General features: G+C 31.2%; 1 protein-coding gene across 1 annotated transcript; it reads right to left on the reverse strand.

Moving 5' to 3' along the window:
• Nucleotides 1–5,694: 5,694 nt before the first annotated feature.
• Nucleotides 5,695–16,132, reverse strand: LOC110282024 (uncharacterized). Its single transcript, XM_043056114.3, has 3 exons — nucleotides 15,776–16,132; nucleotides 13,612–13,723; nucleotides 5,695–5,914 (listed from the first exon to the last, which is right to left on the reverse strand). The coding sequence occupies exons 1-3, from the start codon at nucleotides 15,823–15,825 to the stop codon at nucleotides 5,744–5,746; spliced, it is 333 nt and encodes a 110-aa protein (XP_042912048.1). The 5' UTR covers nucleotides 15,826–16,132; the 3' UTR covers nucleotides 5,695–5,743.
• Nucleotides 16,133–16,688: the final 556 nt, after the last annotated feature.

Below are 16,688 nucleotides of genomic sequence, written 5' to 3' on the forward strand. Positions count from 1 at the left end.
CTGCCCAAAAGAAACCGACGCAGAGCAGCATCCGACCTGTCTCGTTAGCTAATTGCAGTTATGGGTACCACAGTTTAAAGGCAAACCGTTTACAGACCCTTGGGAAATGTTGGGTCTATTACTCAAAAGCCTGTCAAATGTGCTTCGATCGCAGCCCGTGATTAGTCTGGAGTAGAGAATACGCAGTGGGGAGATCGTCACAGTGTGTTTGTGTCATGTTTTTCAACGAGTCCAGGTTTAACTGGCAGTCTGATTCGTGTTGGGCTACGGTGATGCAGGATTGCTCGCTTGGGGTAGAATTGGAAGAATAAGGGGTAGAATATACTTGGCTCCAGAACACATCTACACTTTCAAATTGGAACCATAACAGACTAAATTTATCAGGACATCATTTTGAAGCAACATGCACGTTTTTTAGGGGTGCCATGGGCTCAGAATTTGTGTTCATGGACGATAATGCGAGTCCTGACCGAATAAACACTGTAAACTAATGTCTTCAATCTGGGGATATGGCATGTACGGAATAGTTATACTTCTCGCCTGAGTTGAATACAATAGAGCATGTGTGGGCGCTTGTCTGAAGAGTTGCAGTCAGTCAACCACCCTCTGTATACATGTGTACCAGAACATCGAGAGCATTGCTTGCTGAGTGGAATAATCTTCCCCAAAATCAGCTCAATAATTTGATACTCAGCATGTATAGGCGTTATATGGACTGTATTTCATTGCATGAGAGGGATACAATGGGAGGGATTAACCATCATACCAACCATGTAATATCAAGTTTTTACAAAGGAAACATTTTTTATAATTTTTACAGGGAGCAAAAATCATAACTTTTATGAATGGAGTCATACATACACCATCTTTTTTGTTTCTTATCTTTCTTATATTTAATAATTGGACTTTACAATTAAATATCGCTTGTTCTTTTTCTGAACTTTTTTTGCTGGAGCTGGCATAATCCTAAATTTATGGACTTTATGGATTTAAATTATTATCCTTATCTTACTGTTGTATGCATGCCATTAATTATCTTTTCAAATGGCACAATTTTACTAGAAATAAAAGCATAATACAAATGATAAGAGCTATCGATTAGTCGATTGATCATATCAAATCTTGATTAAACATAACCGCCCGCCATCTATTGGTATAAAATGCTTTATTTACTTTTCCATACATAACACCTATATATTTACTTTGAAGTATTAAATGGAAGTTCTTCTTCAGACAACCTTATGCTTAGCTACCAACAGTAAAAATCAAAGAATCTTGTTAATTGACTTAATGACTTAATTAATGAGACTTAATTAATAATTGACTTAATTAAGAGTTTTTTAAAAATATTTAACACTGGATTTTTTGTTAAAATTGATTTAAAAACCACGGAAAGTTTCATAGATTATTAGAAAATTATTTTCACTGCATCTGATTTAACTAACAGCTCCTAAAAGATGTTTAATAACTGTAAATGCGATCGCATTCATGATTCGCCGTCATGTAAGATCGAATAGCAATCATGTACGATCATAGGCAGTTACAATGTTCTTTTAGTACTTTCATGTAGCATAAGGGTGACCAGATTTTTTCTGTCAATTCCGGGGACACTCATCTCTACCCCCCCCCCTTTTATCGACAGAAAAAATTTGAAAAAAAATTTGATCATTTATCTTAAAAAATATTTTTTTTTTTCGTTTACATTTTTTTATAATTTAGTATATAAATTATATCGTTAAAATCGTGATCATAACATTTTTACACAATTTTAAAATCTGTTAACAAAACAATTGTATTGCTTTCAAAATTATACTATTTCTAAACACCGTATTTTTTTGAAAAATGAATCTTCTTTAAAATTTCAGGATTTTTTTTGAGTAATTGAGAAAATATGTCCCATGAAAAATCAAAATTAATCAGTACAGATATAACCGCTTTCACTGTATTCACATCCATTCGAGATTTTTTTTTAGTCCAATACTTATTTATGCGCGAAAATACCCGTTCTACAGGCGCATTGCTGCTTGGCCAGCACATTGCAAGCTCAACAATTCTTCTGATATTTGTAAATGGTATATTGTTTTTTTTTGAAAATAATTGTTTATTTCGCGCCATTTGTCTGTTATGTGTACAGATTGGTACCATTTATCGTCTTTTGAATCCAAATAACCTTTAGGATAAGTAAACTCGTCAAATAAATCGTCGGAATTAACATTCAAAATTGCACATTTTGAAGAGAGAGACAGAACTGCCTCGTCGAATTCAGACCGTGAAGGCTTACAATCTAAAAGAAGGCACTTCAAATCAGACATATCATCGTTGTTATCGTTCCAAGCTTCTAAATATGAAATCGCAGCTTCATAGAATTCTTTCGCAGCTTCTAAATAAGAATCTTCAGTAATGATATTCTCAGCAATCAATTTAGTCAATTCAGGTTTTACAACAAGTGGAACAAATTTGGCATTCTTTCGTGCTTTCAATTCAAATATCAAATCCTTGACAACCGCTCCAGATTCAATAACACATTTGTCATAGCTTTCAATTTTCAAGATGCTTTGATTAAAAATTGCTGCATGCGAATGCGCAAAAAACAACCATAACTCGGTTGTTTCACTCTCAAAATAATTCTTCAAGATTTTTGGGCACTTTTTTTCAGACAACATAAATTCTTTAAGAGATGAATAAATTTTAAGAATTCTTTCTACAGCAGGAAGCAATGTCAACCACCTAACATGAATGTGTCCTAAAATTTGATGATATTCTTGGTCAACATACTCACAAAATTCTTTCAGTTTTTCAATTCGGACTGTGTAAATTTTGAAATAACTAAAAAGTTTAGATACCATAACTTCAATATCTACAGGCAAACAATCAAAAACAGTTTTAGCGCCATTATGTATAATATGCGCATTACACCCAAAACCAAAAATATCTCTTCCAAGGCCTGGTTTCTTAGGACAGGACGCCGTCAGCTGGAAATCAGCGCTAACCTCTGATTGGTCCATTTGTGAGTTTGATAGTATACGTCATCGAACGCTCATCTTGAACTACAATTGCCGTCCAACTCAACTGCAGTTGGATTACAACGTGACGTTAACCACAGAAGCAATGGCGGCATCCAACAGCACATTGAAATCAGCCAAGATTTTGATTTTGACATTAAACATAGCTTCTTCATTAAATATAGCACTCTTCATTTAGCTCAGCTATAATGTGTTTTTTCTTGAACAAAGTCATTATTTGTTCTCTAAAGCACTGGTCGACAATAACAAAATCAATACAAATTCAAAATAAATATTTGTTTACGTATATTAACGCATGCGCAATGAGAGATAATGTCTGCGTAGGACCGACTGCTCACGCTGAGCTAACAAAAAAGTATTTTTATGTCGTCAGCTCTACGTCAACTTTCCGCTGACGCCCAGATAAGGCGCTAGTTCTAAGAAACCAGGCCTTGAGCTAACAAACCAGCATTTTGTTGGCGTCAACGGGACGTTGACGTCCCGCTGACGCCCAGATAAGGCGCTTGTCCTAAGAAACCAGACCTTAACTCAGTTTGAAGTTTAGTATGAACATTTTCTGTTCCTCTTCTTAACAATCCTCCAAAATTAGTGTTAGTATTATCCGCAGACAAACCAGCCATTTTATCCTTCAATTGGAACTCGAATAGTGCGCTTAATAATTCTGAAGATAAAATCTTTGCAGTTTCTTCTTTAATTTCGTTTAGTGATACACGTTTATTATTAATTGGATGTTTAGCACAGTCCCACTGAAAATACCGCACTAAAATAGGAAGTAATTTTACATGATTGTGATTGGAATTTGGAAGTATCGTAAGATATTGTTACAAATTGAACAGACTGTAAATCCTTCCTCAATTCAAGAAATGCCCAAGGAGAAAAAACATTGACAGCGATAGCTTCGCATTTTGTTCGGGCACAAGAAAATTTCTTGTCTGCAAATTTCTTCTGTAAATTTGAAGTACAGTCCATGCTGCGAAACGATTGGTTGTGACGAATGGTGTGAAATGCAAGCGTTCCTTCATATGTTGCTAAGTCAAACTCTTCTTTGGATGGTTCCAGCTTACGAAATAACTGTTTGACGGATTTCGTTTTTGTTTTTGCTGCCAAAGCTTCTTTGTGTTTAATTGTAAGAATGTGATCTGCTATAGCTGTTCGTCCTCCACTTCCAACTGAAAACGTTGCTCCACACATTGTACATTTTACTTTGGAAGAATTATCAGGATTCGGTTCAATAAATGGAAACTCGTTTTTCCAATCATCCAAATAATGGCATTTTCTTTTTTTTATTTCTAAATATCTATTACGATAACAAATTATGAGGTTTTCAAAATGTAGATTCGACTTCGCGTGCAGGTCGTCGGGCTACCGAAGCGAGGGGTGCCATCCCCTCTGCAGAGGATCAAAATTGTGATGGCATATCTTCGGATCATCCTCAGGGATGTTTCCCAGACCGTCGCCAATAGCCCATTGTGCAGCTCTCCATTGATACCAATACACTGCTGATATCAGTTGAAATGTCAATGGGAACAAGTACAGACCAATAGAATTCTATTGATCAATATCTATTGATACCAGTACACTACTGATATCAGTTGAAATGTCAATAGGAACAAGTACAGACCAATAGAATACCCTATTGTTCAACATCTATTGATGCCAATACACTACTGATATCAGTTGAAATATCAATAGAAACAAGTACAGACCAATAGAATTCTATTGATATCAATAAATGTTTTTATTGATTTCTATTGATCATTTTTTGTAGGGTAGTGTGACGTAAATGAACAACAACAACAACAAAATGTAGAATAATTAGAATTTATAAAAATTATTTAGTCGTAAGTGATAATAATAACAATTTCATAAAAATGGTTTTATACTTTATTGGTTAGATATTTATAAAATGTTTACCTGATTATAAAATGTTTTAGTTATTTTTGTAAAATAAAGCGGAAATGTAGTAATTGTTGTTTTTAGTGGAAATTAGCTAATATTGGCAGTTTATGTAACCCAAGATATTAATTGTTTTAAAAGCAGCAACTAATATTCATGTTACGTCTTGTTTTAAACTTCTTTTCTTATATAAACATGTCTGGCGTACAGCCTAGTAAAAATGTAAACATAACTAGATATTAAAGTTATGTGTTCCAAAATTTCTGTAGTATAAGTTATAGTGTATTCTTAAAAACTAGTTTACATTTAATTTTCAATGCTTACATTAATTTGTATGAAAATTTTTGAGAAAATAAAAATTACATATAACATATTTTTATCAAATATTTTACACAAAATTTTTCAATTTTATAACCGGGGACAAAACCGGGGACGCAAACCGACCGGGGACACGAGGTCCTCGCCGGGGACAATCCCCGGAAATCGGGGACGTCTGGTCATCCTATGTAGCATCCCGTATTTACAGGTTCTGCGCAGCACACTTACGATAGAACAATCTCGGTTTTCTACTGAGTATACGCGAGATTACTAGAACTCTTTGTTCTTATTTTTAATGTACATGTATGTCATATGTTATTTTTAACATATGTGACTTTTGTATCACAACAAAATGTTATGTGAACATGGCGAGATCATGCATGTTAAAAATGGTACGAACGATGTATTTTTTTTCTTTTGTCGTGTTTCAAAATGTTTTCTTAAAAAAATAGATAAATACAATAAAAAATCTTTTATTTTTTTACTAATCCATTAAAAAAAGTTATTTACAATGTTAGTGAATGGGTTTGATTGTTTTTTATGGCGATCACAGTCTCATAGGAAGGTGGTTCATCAATTTGAATTTGTTTATGATACACCGAACTTTCATAATCTGGAGGAGGTTGTCTGATAGGTTCTGGTTCCGAACATCTTGGCAGTGATGAGATAAAGTAGACCTGGTTTGAAGGAGAGGAAACAAAAATACTATTTAGAATATTTCAATAGTACATGAACCGATTCAGCAATTATAACTTTTTGATTTTATGACCAAATTTAGAGATTATGTATATGTTTTGTATTGTATTTTAAGCTTATTTGTGTATCGATTTCCCAATTAAATTAAACGAATCTTATAGCGATTCGTCATTCACGAGTTATGCAATATTTTTTTAATAAAAATTGGTTAATAATGATTGCTTTTGATGTATATTTTTAGAAGCCTTGTAAAAAATATGCAGAATAGGAATTGAAAATTAATTGTGGAAGAACAAAAAAATTTTTAAACTCTGACTAAGCATTATTTAGGCCATCAAGATCAAAGAAAAATTAAAATAATTATTTGTCACTTTGCTTATTTGTGCACCCACTGGAGTTGTAATACATTCGTGTTACGCTACAAACCATCAGCTTTAAGCTTCCAGCGACGGATAGTGTATGTTTTGTGCTACGTAAACTAAAGCAAAAAAGAAGAAAAAAACACCTGAATAAGTACAAGTTCATAAACCAGCATTCTATAGTTTCTGTTCTAAAAACATATATTTTCCTCAATATTTAAACACCAAATGAAGGTTATAGCGAAGTAAGGAGACCGACACGTTTAAAATTGGCTTAACCAATGGGGACAGAGGAACAAGTTTGAACAAGGAAACAACAAGGGAGAGATAAGAAACATAATTCAAACCCTCACACCTGTTTCTTATATCTCCCTTGTTATTTCCTTGTTCAAACTTGTTCCTGTGTTTATTTTATTTTATTTTATTAATTAAATTATTTTATTTTATTTTATAACCGTCGTTGAACAAACGGCCCAAATTTGTGTTTCTGACTACCCACGTTCAACTCCGTAGCCTTGTAATTTTGAACCCTAGCCAAAAGATAAGGAAACTCCTGGATCAGTACCCCCAGAGATATTGATTTGTTATAGGGATTTGGAGAACTTTGTAACCCCGACAAATATAACGTGCACCAGTCATCATTTGATACATGGGGATTCTTCGGTAGGCTGGATTCAAACTCTCGTTCTCACGAATACATGTCCTACTTTCTACCATCCATGCTATCCCGGCCAGATTTAGATTATTGTAATCCCTTATTCATTTTTATTATCTTCAGTTATTTTAATAAGTTATTTGACAGCTTTTTGGCACTTCTCACTTATTTTGAAACACCTGCTAGAGAACAGGTTTTAACTTAATTTTTACATAATGGATCTAAAACTGTACACCACGGATTTTCATTATATAAAGCATCACATGTATATTTCGAAGGGTAAAATGCGCTCTTGATCGAATTATTGAATACGTAGGTGCTTCAACCTTACACGTGCTTATTAATTTTAGCCATCAGTATTTTTAGTTACGAAATCAAACGCACAAACTGGCACCTTAATATTGATTTTACAATTGGTGCTTATTTTCTCATACCTTTGAAACAATTGAAATGAATTTTAAAATGTTTGTCAACATTGAAGGAGTGGAGACAAATATTATGAACAGAGTCATCCACCCAAGAGCATCTTTTAAAAGCCACAAAATTCTAGGAATCCAGAAATATGCAACACAAAAAATACATATCAATAACACAACTGTCAGATTAATTTTATTACACAACTTTCAGAAAGATGGTGTCTTACAAAGTTAGACAACCCTTTATGAAACTCGGAAAGTTTTTTCGAAATAACTGTCCCAGAAAAATCTTCAATATCTTCTGAAATCTTAAAATAAAAAATGAAACGAATGAAATGAATTGAAGAGAGCAAACCTCAGTACAATAGTCGTAAGCATCAAGAGAAAATGAAAATGGAGGGACGTGTAGTAAGAATATCATGAAAGTGACACACGTTTCTCTCTTGAACCCCTGATTGCAGAAGAAAAAGAGGAAGATTTGGAATGATTTCGTGGAATTGATCTAGAAATGCAGTGACCCTAGACACAGAACTTCCCGGGGCCACCAGGTCGTTACTTTAAACTAAATTTACTTGTTGTTTAATTATGAGTGTTTTTAAATTATTTATAACACAAGTAATTTACGATATATTAATAAATTTGAGATTATATTTATCTCAATTTTTGTTAGCTTATAACTCTAATCGACAATTCTTAAGGAAAAACAGACACACACAAAAATATATTTGTAGCATTTAAGGGGGTTCCAGAAATGTGAGGGCCCTAGATCTGGGCCTTTCAGGCCTTGTTATGTAATAAGCGCTGATGATTTGGCAAAGACAAATACAAGCAGATTTCAAAAGGACAAAATTTAGTGAATTAGAAGAAGTCGGATACTAAGATAGGGGAGCAAGGAGAAGTAGGCTGGAGGCCTTCTGCGCCAAATGGCAAGAATAACCCATGTTAAATGTTTAAGTCAAACAGTTGAAACTCGCTTATTACAAAATATTTCAATGTAAAACAATTTTTTAGTATTGATTATTCCTTAATTAATTGATTTCAAATGGTTGAAAAACTTTCTATTTCTTGGACTCATGATTGCAGACGAAAAAGATTTAGAAGGATTTGGCAAAGACAAATTAAAAGGGATTTCAAGAGGACAAAATTAAAAGAATTAGAAGCGGTAGTCAGATACCAATATCGGAGGACAAGAAGAAGGTTGGATGCCTTAGGTGCCAAATCGCTTGAATAACTTATGTTAGATACTTAAATGTTTAAAAATGAAATGTCTAAGTTAAAATATTTATGTTAAAGTGCTAAAACTCGCTTGAAACAAGATTTTTCAATGTTAAATAGTTTTTAGTGTTAATTATTCTTTAATTTTCAATTTAATAATAGTTGAAAAACTTTTACATTGTAAGGCATAAAGGCGAAAGACATTGTAAACTTTTGCTTCACGGAATACAAATTAATATTTAACTTTGAACTGCGTAACTCTATAGGAATTGAATAAATAGTTTTTTAGAAATAAAAAAAAATTTAAATTGCGAATAACTTTTTTTTCTTCCGAAATTTAATAATTAAAAAACTTTTTGGCTGATTTTGCTTAAATTTTATATATTTTTTTCATTTAAAACTGTTTAATTGTTAAGTTGTCCAATCTTCCGATCTCTTTCCAGTCCAGATAATTGGGACCATATTTTCCAAATTACGGCTATCCTTCATATTTTGAGGGTCAAGAGTCAAAATACCCTTGAAATAAAAAGGTATGATTTTTCATCAGATAAAGCACGTTTTGTGTCTGATTTTGTATCTTAGGATATCGTATAACCTGACTTTATTTTTTGAACCTTTTCTTTCTTATTTAACTTTTTAAATAAAAGTTTAAAAAAAAAAAAAAAAGTTTTTTTCTTTTCTTGAAAATTCAAGCTAAGATGAGCTTTAAAATATCAAAGATTGGAATTTAAAATAAGTACCGTAGCGAAAGAAACAAATAAAATAAAATGCTAGAAAATCGACTCATGAATTTGATTAAAAAAATGAGAAGAGAAAAAGACTGCCCCTAAACTTTATTTTCTACTTAGGGTCAGAACTTCGTCTTTCTTCAACACTGGTTGACAATGACTGCGTTTGTGACACATTCCTTTATGAACTGTATGATGTTTCACACTTCTTAATAAGATAACTCCAAGAGGTAAAAAATATATAATTTTTAATGAAAAATGGACAATAGTTCCACAAGATATATACTTTCTCGTTACAGTAATTTCGCTGTTAATATTGTTTAAAAACATTACATGACTTCATTACATGATTGTTCAAAAATATATAATTTTGTAGTTATAATTTGCTTCCAGACATAGACAGATTACTAATATTTTATCGCCTTACTCGAGTAATATGAATCAAAATAGTGAACTAATATTTTGAAACCATTTCGTGCTGGAACTGTTTTCCATTCTTCAATTATGGAAGTCACCTTAAAACCGCCTTTCCTTTCAAGTAATTGAGAGTAGAGCGATTTAATATTCATTAGTGAAATTAAACATAGACAAAATTTTGCTTTTATAAGCTATTACTTTGCGTGTATTAGGAAATAAAACAACTACGTGCGAAAATGTGACATTTTGTCTCATACCAATTGACATTTGTCAAGGTCAAGCGCAAGAAAATCTTGTAATGAAACGAAAAAAAAAAAAAAATTTTAACTCAATCAGTTACAGAAATAAAAAAAATTAATTCTGAAAAACTTATGTCATATGGAAGGGACAGAAACTTTGAAACATATGTGTTTTTGACTACCCATGTAAAAAGCTTATTGGGTAGTCTAAGCTTAATCTAATAAAGTTTATATTACTCGCAAAGCTTTTATAATAAGCTAAATAAGCTTTTGGAAATCCTGAACAAAAAGGTTTTCAAGTTTAATTTCTTTAGGTTAGTTTGTTTTAATAGAATATAGGACAACATTATTTTAATAATTTTATGCTTGTATATTGGTAAAAAGATCTAATGCTGTGGTAAAATGTGCATTTTACATTTTTGGATATTGTCTATATTGTTTTCATAGTTGCTTACTAATAAACTATTGTTTCAAACTTTACGTAAAAAAGCACTGTTGTAGTTAAAACCAGCAAGAATATATTTTTTTCCTAGAAAAAGTTTTGTTTACCAGATTAATAAATTAAGCCTTTGTGAGCACAATCTATATTTTTCGTGGACCTAGCTTAAAAACAAACTTAAAGAAATAATACAATTTTAAAAAAAATATATATATATACATATATATATATATATATATATATATATATATACAGTAAAAGAACAATATAGTAAATAATTAAAAGAGATCCATATATCAAAAGAAAAACTTACATATTAAGAAGAATTGCATGTTAAAGCAACTTGAAAAGACACGCAAAGAAGCAATTGTAACTAGATTTTGTTTAAGAGCTGTACTAATTTTTTTTTTCTCTTATTATTTAAACTATAGTGTAATGTGAAGGTAAAATTCGACCAGATTTGTTTAAAAAAAATTCCCGAACTTTATTTTTGGGTTTAGAAAAATGGTGTTTTGATGCACATAACAACTTTCATTATAACAACTTGATCAAATTATTTTCGATCTATTTTCTAATCATTTGAATAGCTAACTTTACCAATGATTGAGGAACTCGGATTTGTTTTCAGCACGTTATAATTTTTGTACTCACTATAACTCACAACCGGCGTTGAACATCAGACAGAATTATGAGTTTACTACTATGAATGTTCAACTCCGCAGCCTTTTAATTTTGAACTCAACCAAGAAGACTAGAGAACTCCTGGATCAAGCATTGGGATAAACTGGGCTTCGTGGAGATTTTTTTGATGGAACTAACTCGCATGCGTGTTGCAAAAAGAGGTAAAACCGGGAACCGGTGTCAAAGGAATTCTAACCCATGTTCCGTCTACCATTGAGGGTATTTTAAGCCAGCATTGTTTGTAGTCGGTGCGAGCTGAAGGCAGAATTTGTATAAACCAGCCACACCTGGGATTTGAACGTGGTTACCTCATTGAGAGGTGAATGCCTTATCTCCTGAGTCACCGTTACTCTTGTACTCTCAATAATACATTTTGTATGAATGTTTAATTATTCCCGAGTGAAAAAGTTCAAATGATTCCACAAAGCCGAAATAGCTCAAGAGCGAATGAAGGGCTCGCCTCCCAATTAGGCGACAGAGGTCTGAATCCCAGCGATAGTTGGTTGATTTGAATTCGATGGCTGGTTGATTTGGCTCGCTAAGATCATAGTTCTAATGTAAAATATCCCCAGTGGTACACGGATCACGGGTAAGAATCCCGTTGCAGCTGTGCTAATCGTGAGAGGTTTCAGTGGTTTCCCTCACCTTGAAACGTAAATGTCGATTAGTTGCATAAAAAAGTCCTCCAAAAAGGTTAGTTTGTTTCAGTGCTTAATCCAGGGGTTCTTTTGTCTTAAGAGTTGGGTTTGAAACTACAAGGATACAAAGTTGAATATTGATAGCCGCAAATGGGCTGGTTGTTCAACGCTGGCTACGAAATAAAACTATTCAACTACAATAAACGTTGATAAACCAAAATGTGATTGTATAAGAAGAGAAAACATGCAAGAAAGATATTTTTATGGGTTTGATCCCCAACAATGCCGGTGTCATTTTTGAGATATCTCATTTAATAGTAAAGTACAACAGGAAATTTGTGGAAGCCCCTTATCAATTCGAGCTTTGCGTTAAAAAGTACGAAATCTACTTATTAAATTGGCTGATCCTTTTTAAATTTTAAAGATATTTAAAATACGATATTTAGAAAAAGAAAAAAAAATACAAAATTTGGAATTCGTTTTTTAAATTTTTCTCGCTCAGAACTACTTTAATTACTCATATCTTATGTAGTTTTACACATATTTTTCTAAAATTTTAAAACAATAATTTTGTAATTAATTTTAAATTGCTCCATTTTTTTTTTAATTTAATATTTTTAAAGTTATAGCAAAAAAAATTATTTGTTTTTCTGTGAAAATGTCCAGATTTCAATAAATATTTAAGCAAGGTTTACGAAATTTTGTGCAATTATTGCATGTAATAACTAAAATAATTGCTACAAGTTACAAATTTATTGCTACATTTTTCGCCATAAGGTGTTCAAAAAACACTATTTTCTTTCCCCAGTATTTTTTGAGAAAGATTAAAAAATATGGCAGCATAGAAGTGTTTCCATTATATTATCCAAACCATGCATAAGGCAATAATACATGCATACATACGCACATACATTAGGTTGGAGAGACCTACAATAAATTACTAAAGAAAACAATTATTTTTGAACACCCTATGCCAGAAAATCGAGCAATGAGCTTGTAAGTTGTATCGATCACTTTAGTTGTTATTTTTAATAACTGCGTAAAGTTTCGTAAGTCTAGACATTTTCATAAAAAATAATTTTTTCACGTTGCGTTTTTTCATTGTAACTTAATATATATTCAATGGAATTACGCACTATTTTTGGAGCATTTTAAGATTAATAACAAAAATTGTCGATTTAAAATTTTTAAAAAATTCGTTAGAAACTGGATTTTGGCAACTAATACAAAGAAAATTTGGTTTAAATATCTTAAAAATTTAAAAAGTTTCAAGCAATTTTCTAAGTAGTTTTTGTACTTTTCAAAATAAAGCTCAAAACGATTTTTCGCAAATTCTATTTTGTACCGCAAGACAAAATTCAGTAACAAATAATTCTACCTTACCTATAACTACTAGAATATTTACTAAATTCATATATTATGAAACAAATTTACAACAAGTTCGTTTCAACAGATAGAAAAAACTACTTTTGTAATACGCTCGAATTCAAGGAATAAAGACATTTGATACGTTTCATACTAACAATAAAACACTTGATACGCTCGTAGGTAAAAAAGATCCTTGCGTGGTGCATTTTTGATCTCTGTGATCTCTAACAACAGATTAAGAAGAATGGGAAATAACTGTTAGAAGGGCCGTGAACAATATAATGATAAGTTATATTTTCAAGCATTTTTGTAGAAGTTATAATTAAATTCACATATAGGTTGTAAAGAATATTTTGTATTTTGTGCTGATATTTGTTGGAAATCCTAGATATGTGTAAATTGCCTACATATAAATAATACTAAGGAGTATTATAAAGCGGAAATATCACATTTTAAGTGCAGCTTACCAATATATTGCCACAAACCTTTCATATGAAGTGAACTTGATAGAAGGATTAAATACCTGTTGTGATGAAGTATGACTAGTATTTGGCTGAGCTTCTTTGTCTTGAAGTTTCTTTTGACAGATGTAACACAATAAGAACAATAAGCACGTGCTTCCTCCAAATGTTGCCCTATAAAAGCATATTCGACTGTTAAGCCATTTTTGCGAATGCCTTATTCTATATGGGCACTTCTCAAAAGTTGGAAACTGAAGGCTAATTTTGAATTCTATTGATATTTATTTTATATGTATTAAATATTCATTAATTATGCAATACATTTTTACATTGAAATAAATTTATAACATATTATTCTTTACATCGAATTAGAATTCATCCTATTACTTTGAACAATAAATTTAAGGTAAAAACTAACGTTTTTACTCATTTTACATGAATCCGATCATCCTATATTTCACGCGTAAAAAATGGAGAAATATGACGCAAAAACATAGGAAAATACTTTAAAATAATTGTTATTTTAAGGATGGATAAACACGTTCAAATTACTAATCTTTAATCTATTATCTGTGTAAATAATAACACGATTTAGTACATAGTCTTTTTTGGGACATGCGTAAAAATACAAAATTGCTTTTTTTTAAGGAAAAGAAAACAACATATCTCTTACACTGTTATATTTATAGCTGCCATTTGTCAAGAATTATCAAGTAATCCTCCTATTTAAAATTTAGACTCTCATTTTCATTTGTTAACATCTAAGCACTACTAAACTATTATTTTTCTCTTTCATGTTACATTGGCCCAGTTAACACGAATGTCTAGAATTGACCTTTTGAGATTAAATAAAATACCTATTTAAGGTATTTATGGAGAACTTTCGGGAAAAAAAAATGTCAAATCGCTAGACAGACTGGACAGAAATATAATTTTATTCTAAAATTATTACTGTGAATTAAGTTTGAACTTAATTGTCAGATCTGCCTAAAGCTCCCTCCATTTAAGAACTGCCAATATAGAGTTTATTTTTCATGTATTTATAGATAAAATGCATGCATAGTGCATAACTCTGAACTCACGTTTAATGTAATTAAAAGCCCCGTATATAATATAAAAAGATAATTATCTTCGTACCGTTTCGTGCACTCTCATAGTACAAAAACTCAAATGAAATAAAATAATTATAAAAATATATATAGTATATGTATATATATAAAGTTCAAAATGAAGATAAAACAAAGGAAAATTACAGACATATGAAAAAAAAGGGGGGGGGGGGAAAGAAAAATAATAATAAAAAAATAACAAACAACTGGGGGGAAAAAAGGATAAATTTTTTTTTTTACCTATATGTACGTATATGTACATAAAAGGGACACAGGTGTCCTATCTGTTTCAAAGGGTGAAGTCATCCAAGGTTAAAAGAAATAAAATGCGGATGCATATAAATAAAAATTTCAAAATAAAAGAATTTCTCTCAGCTAAATTACTTGAAAAGTTGTACTTTATTTTTTTAAAGAAAGATAAGTATAATTTTATTCCTGTTTTCTTCAGTTTTTCAATTAATTACAATTCCTATGTTAAATGTTTGTGTGAACTTGATGAACAGCAAAGTCAATATCGTCAGTTAATGAAGTAACACTATTATACGGTTCTTAATTCACATAGGATTAAAAAGAAATTAAATGTAAATGTATGAATTCAATAACTTTCAAAATAAATGTATTTTTTTATTAGTTATCTTACTAATTCATTAAAATGTTCCCAAATTTTCTTAATAACTATTGTTCCCAAAATTCAAAATAATTATATTTTTATAAGTCAACTTACTAATTTAGAAAAATGTTTCCAAATTTTCATAATAACTTTTGTCTCCAAAATTCAAAACAATTGGTTTTTTATAAGTTAAACTTCAGAAAAATGTTTTCAAATTTGAACGAAATCTAAAATTACATTGATACCAATTTTCTTCAGTTTTCGAGCATAATCTTATTTAAATTCTTTAAGTAAAAAAACACCGTGTCAACTGTGAAAATTTCAGTAACATCACTTAATGAGATAACAATATAAAACTGAAATAATTCTTAAGAGCTTAAAAAGTAATGGAACGATTTGACCAAAAATATCGATAGTAAACAATATTGAAAACAATGTAAATTTTTTTTAAATAAAAAATAATATGTTGAGATAGGTTAAAATTTATTAATATTCATTTAACTTTACCAGGCGATGGGCACGCTGACCGTGTTACCATGAATTGGTTCATTCCCCATGGATCCTCTTTGATCTTTCCGATCTTCAACATCCCGTCCGCAATGGACAGCAACTGCTGAGGACAATGACGTCCACTTCCCGAAAGCAAACTCACGCTGAATGCATTATCAGTTGGGGAATGGGCGTTGTAACCGAAACTTCAGAATAAATACGGAAAAAAAAAAAGATATTTTTCTCCCGTAAATTATTCCTGGAAACGGGTAGCGTTGATCGATGGCGGTCGATCACCTGACTAGGTGCGTGTTTGAAGATAGTGTCCACAGATAATGGCCTTGCACGATCTTCCTGATGTTCCTTTACGAAGAATGAAATGATGCTATTAGTCAGCATGGAATCATTTGCTTCCTTATGTTCTCTTTTTTTTATTATGTTTGACTTTATTTTTATGTATTAACTGCTGATGTTTGGATAGTTCTGAAAGTCATAAATCTTCAGTGTTAAACGATGCGATTTTTGCCATGTTTTTATTCCTGTTTTTTTTTGTTCCACATTTTAGATTAAGTTTTTCGTTTGAGTACTTGAAAATGATTCATGGTGCATAGGTATAAACATTTTTAACTGATTGGGAATGAATAATTTAAATTATTCCCACTCTAAAAGATTGGGAATAATTATTAACAAGCTGTATGAAAAAAAAATTAGAAATAATTTGGTTTATACAAAATATTAGGTTTTATGCAACATATTATATAGAAAAAATTGCTTCGCAATACATTGTAAGGTAAGAATTGGAGCAATATGTATGTAAAGACACGAAAAAAATCTGGACCTAATAATTGAAATAAGATTTACAAAAATAAAAACAGATTAAGATTGAATACCGAAGTTTTAATTTGCCGGCAAACAAACAATTGTTTAAGTC

Source organism: Parasteatoda tepidariorum, chromosome 1 (assembly GCF_982258835.1).
Source record: "Parasteatoda tepidariorum strain Cologne lab strain chromosome 1, Ptep-v5.0, whole genome shotgun sequence".
NCBI classification, from domain to species: Eukaryota; Metazoa; Arthropoda; class Arachnida; order Araneae; family Theridiidae; genus Parasteatoda; species Parasteatoda tepidariorum.

Coding starts and splice junctions, on each gene's coding strand:
- LOC110282024 (XM_043056114.3), bottom strand. CDS start 15,825: ATGGGGAATGAACCAATTCATGGTAACACGGTCAGCGTGCCCATCGCC. Junction 13,724..15,775: donor GTCAGCGTGCCCATCGCCTG/GTAAAGTTAAAT, acceptor ATGCTTTTATAG/GGCAACATTTGGAGGAAGCA. Junction 5,915..13,611: donor GTCATACTTCATCACAACAG/GTATTTAATCCT, acceptor CCTTCAAACCAG/GTCTACTTTATCTCATCACT.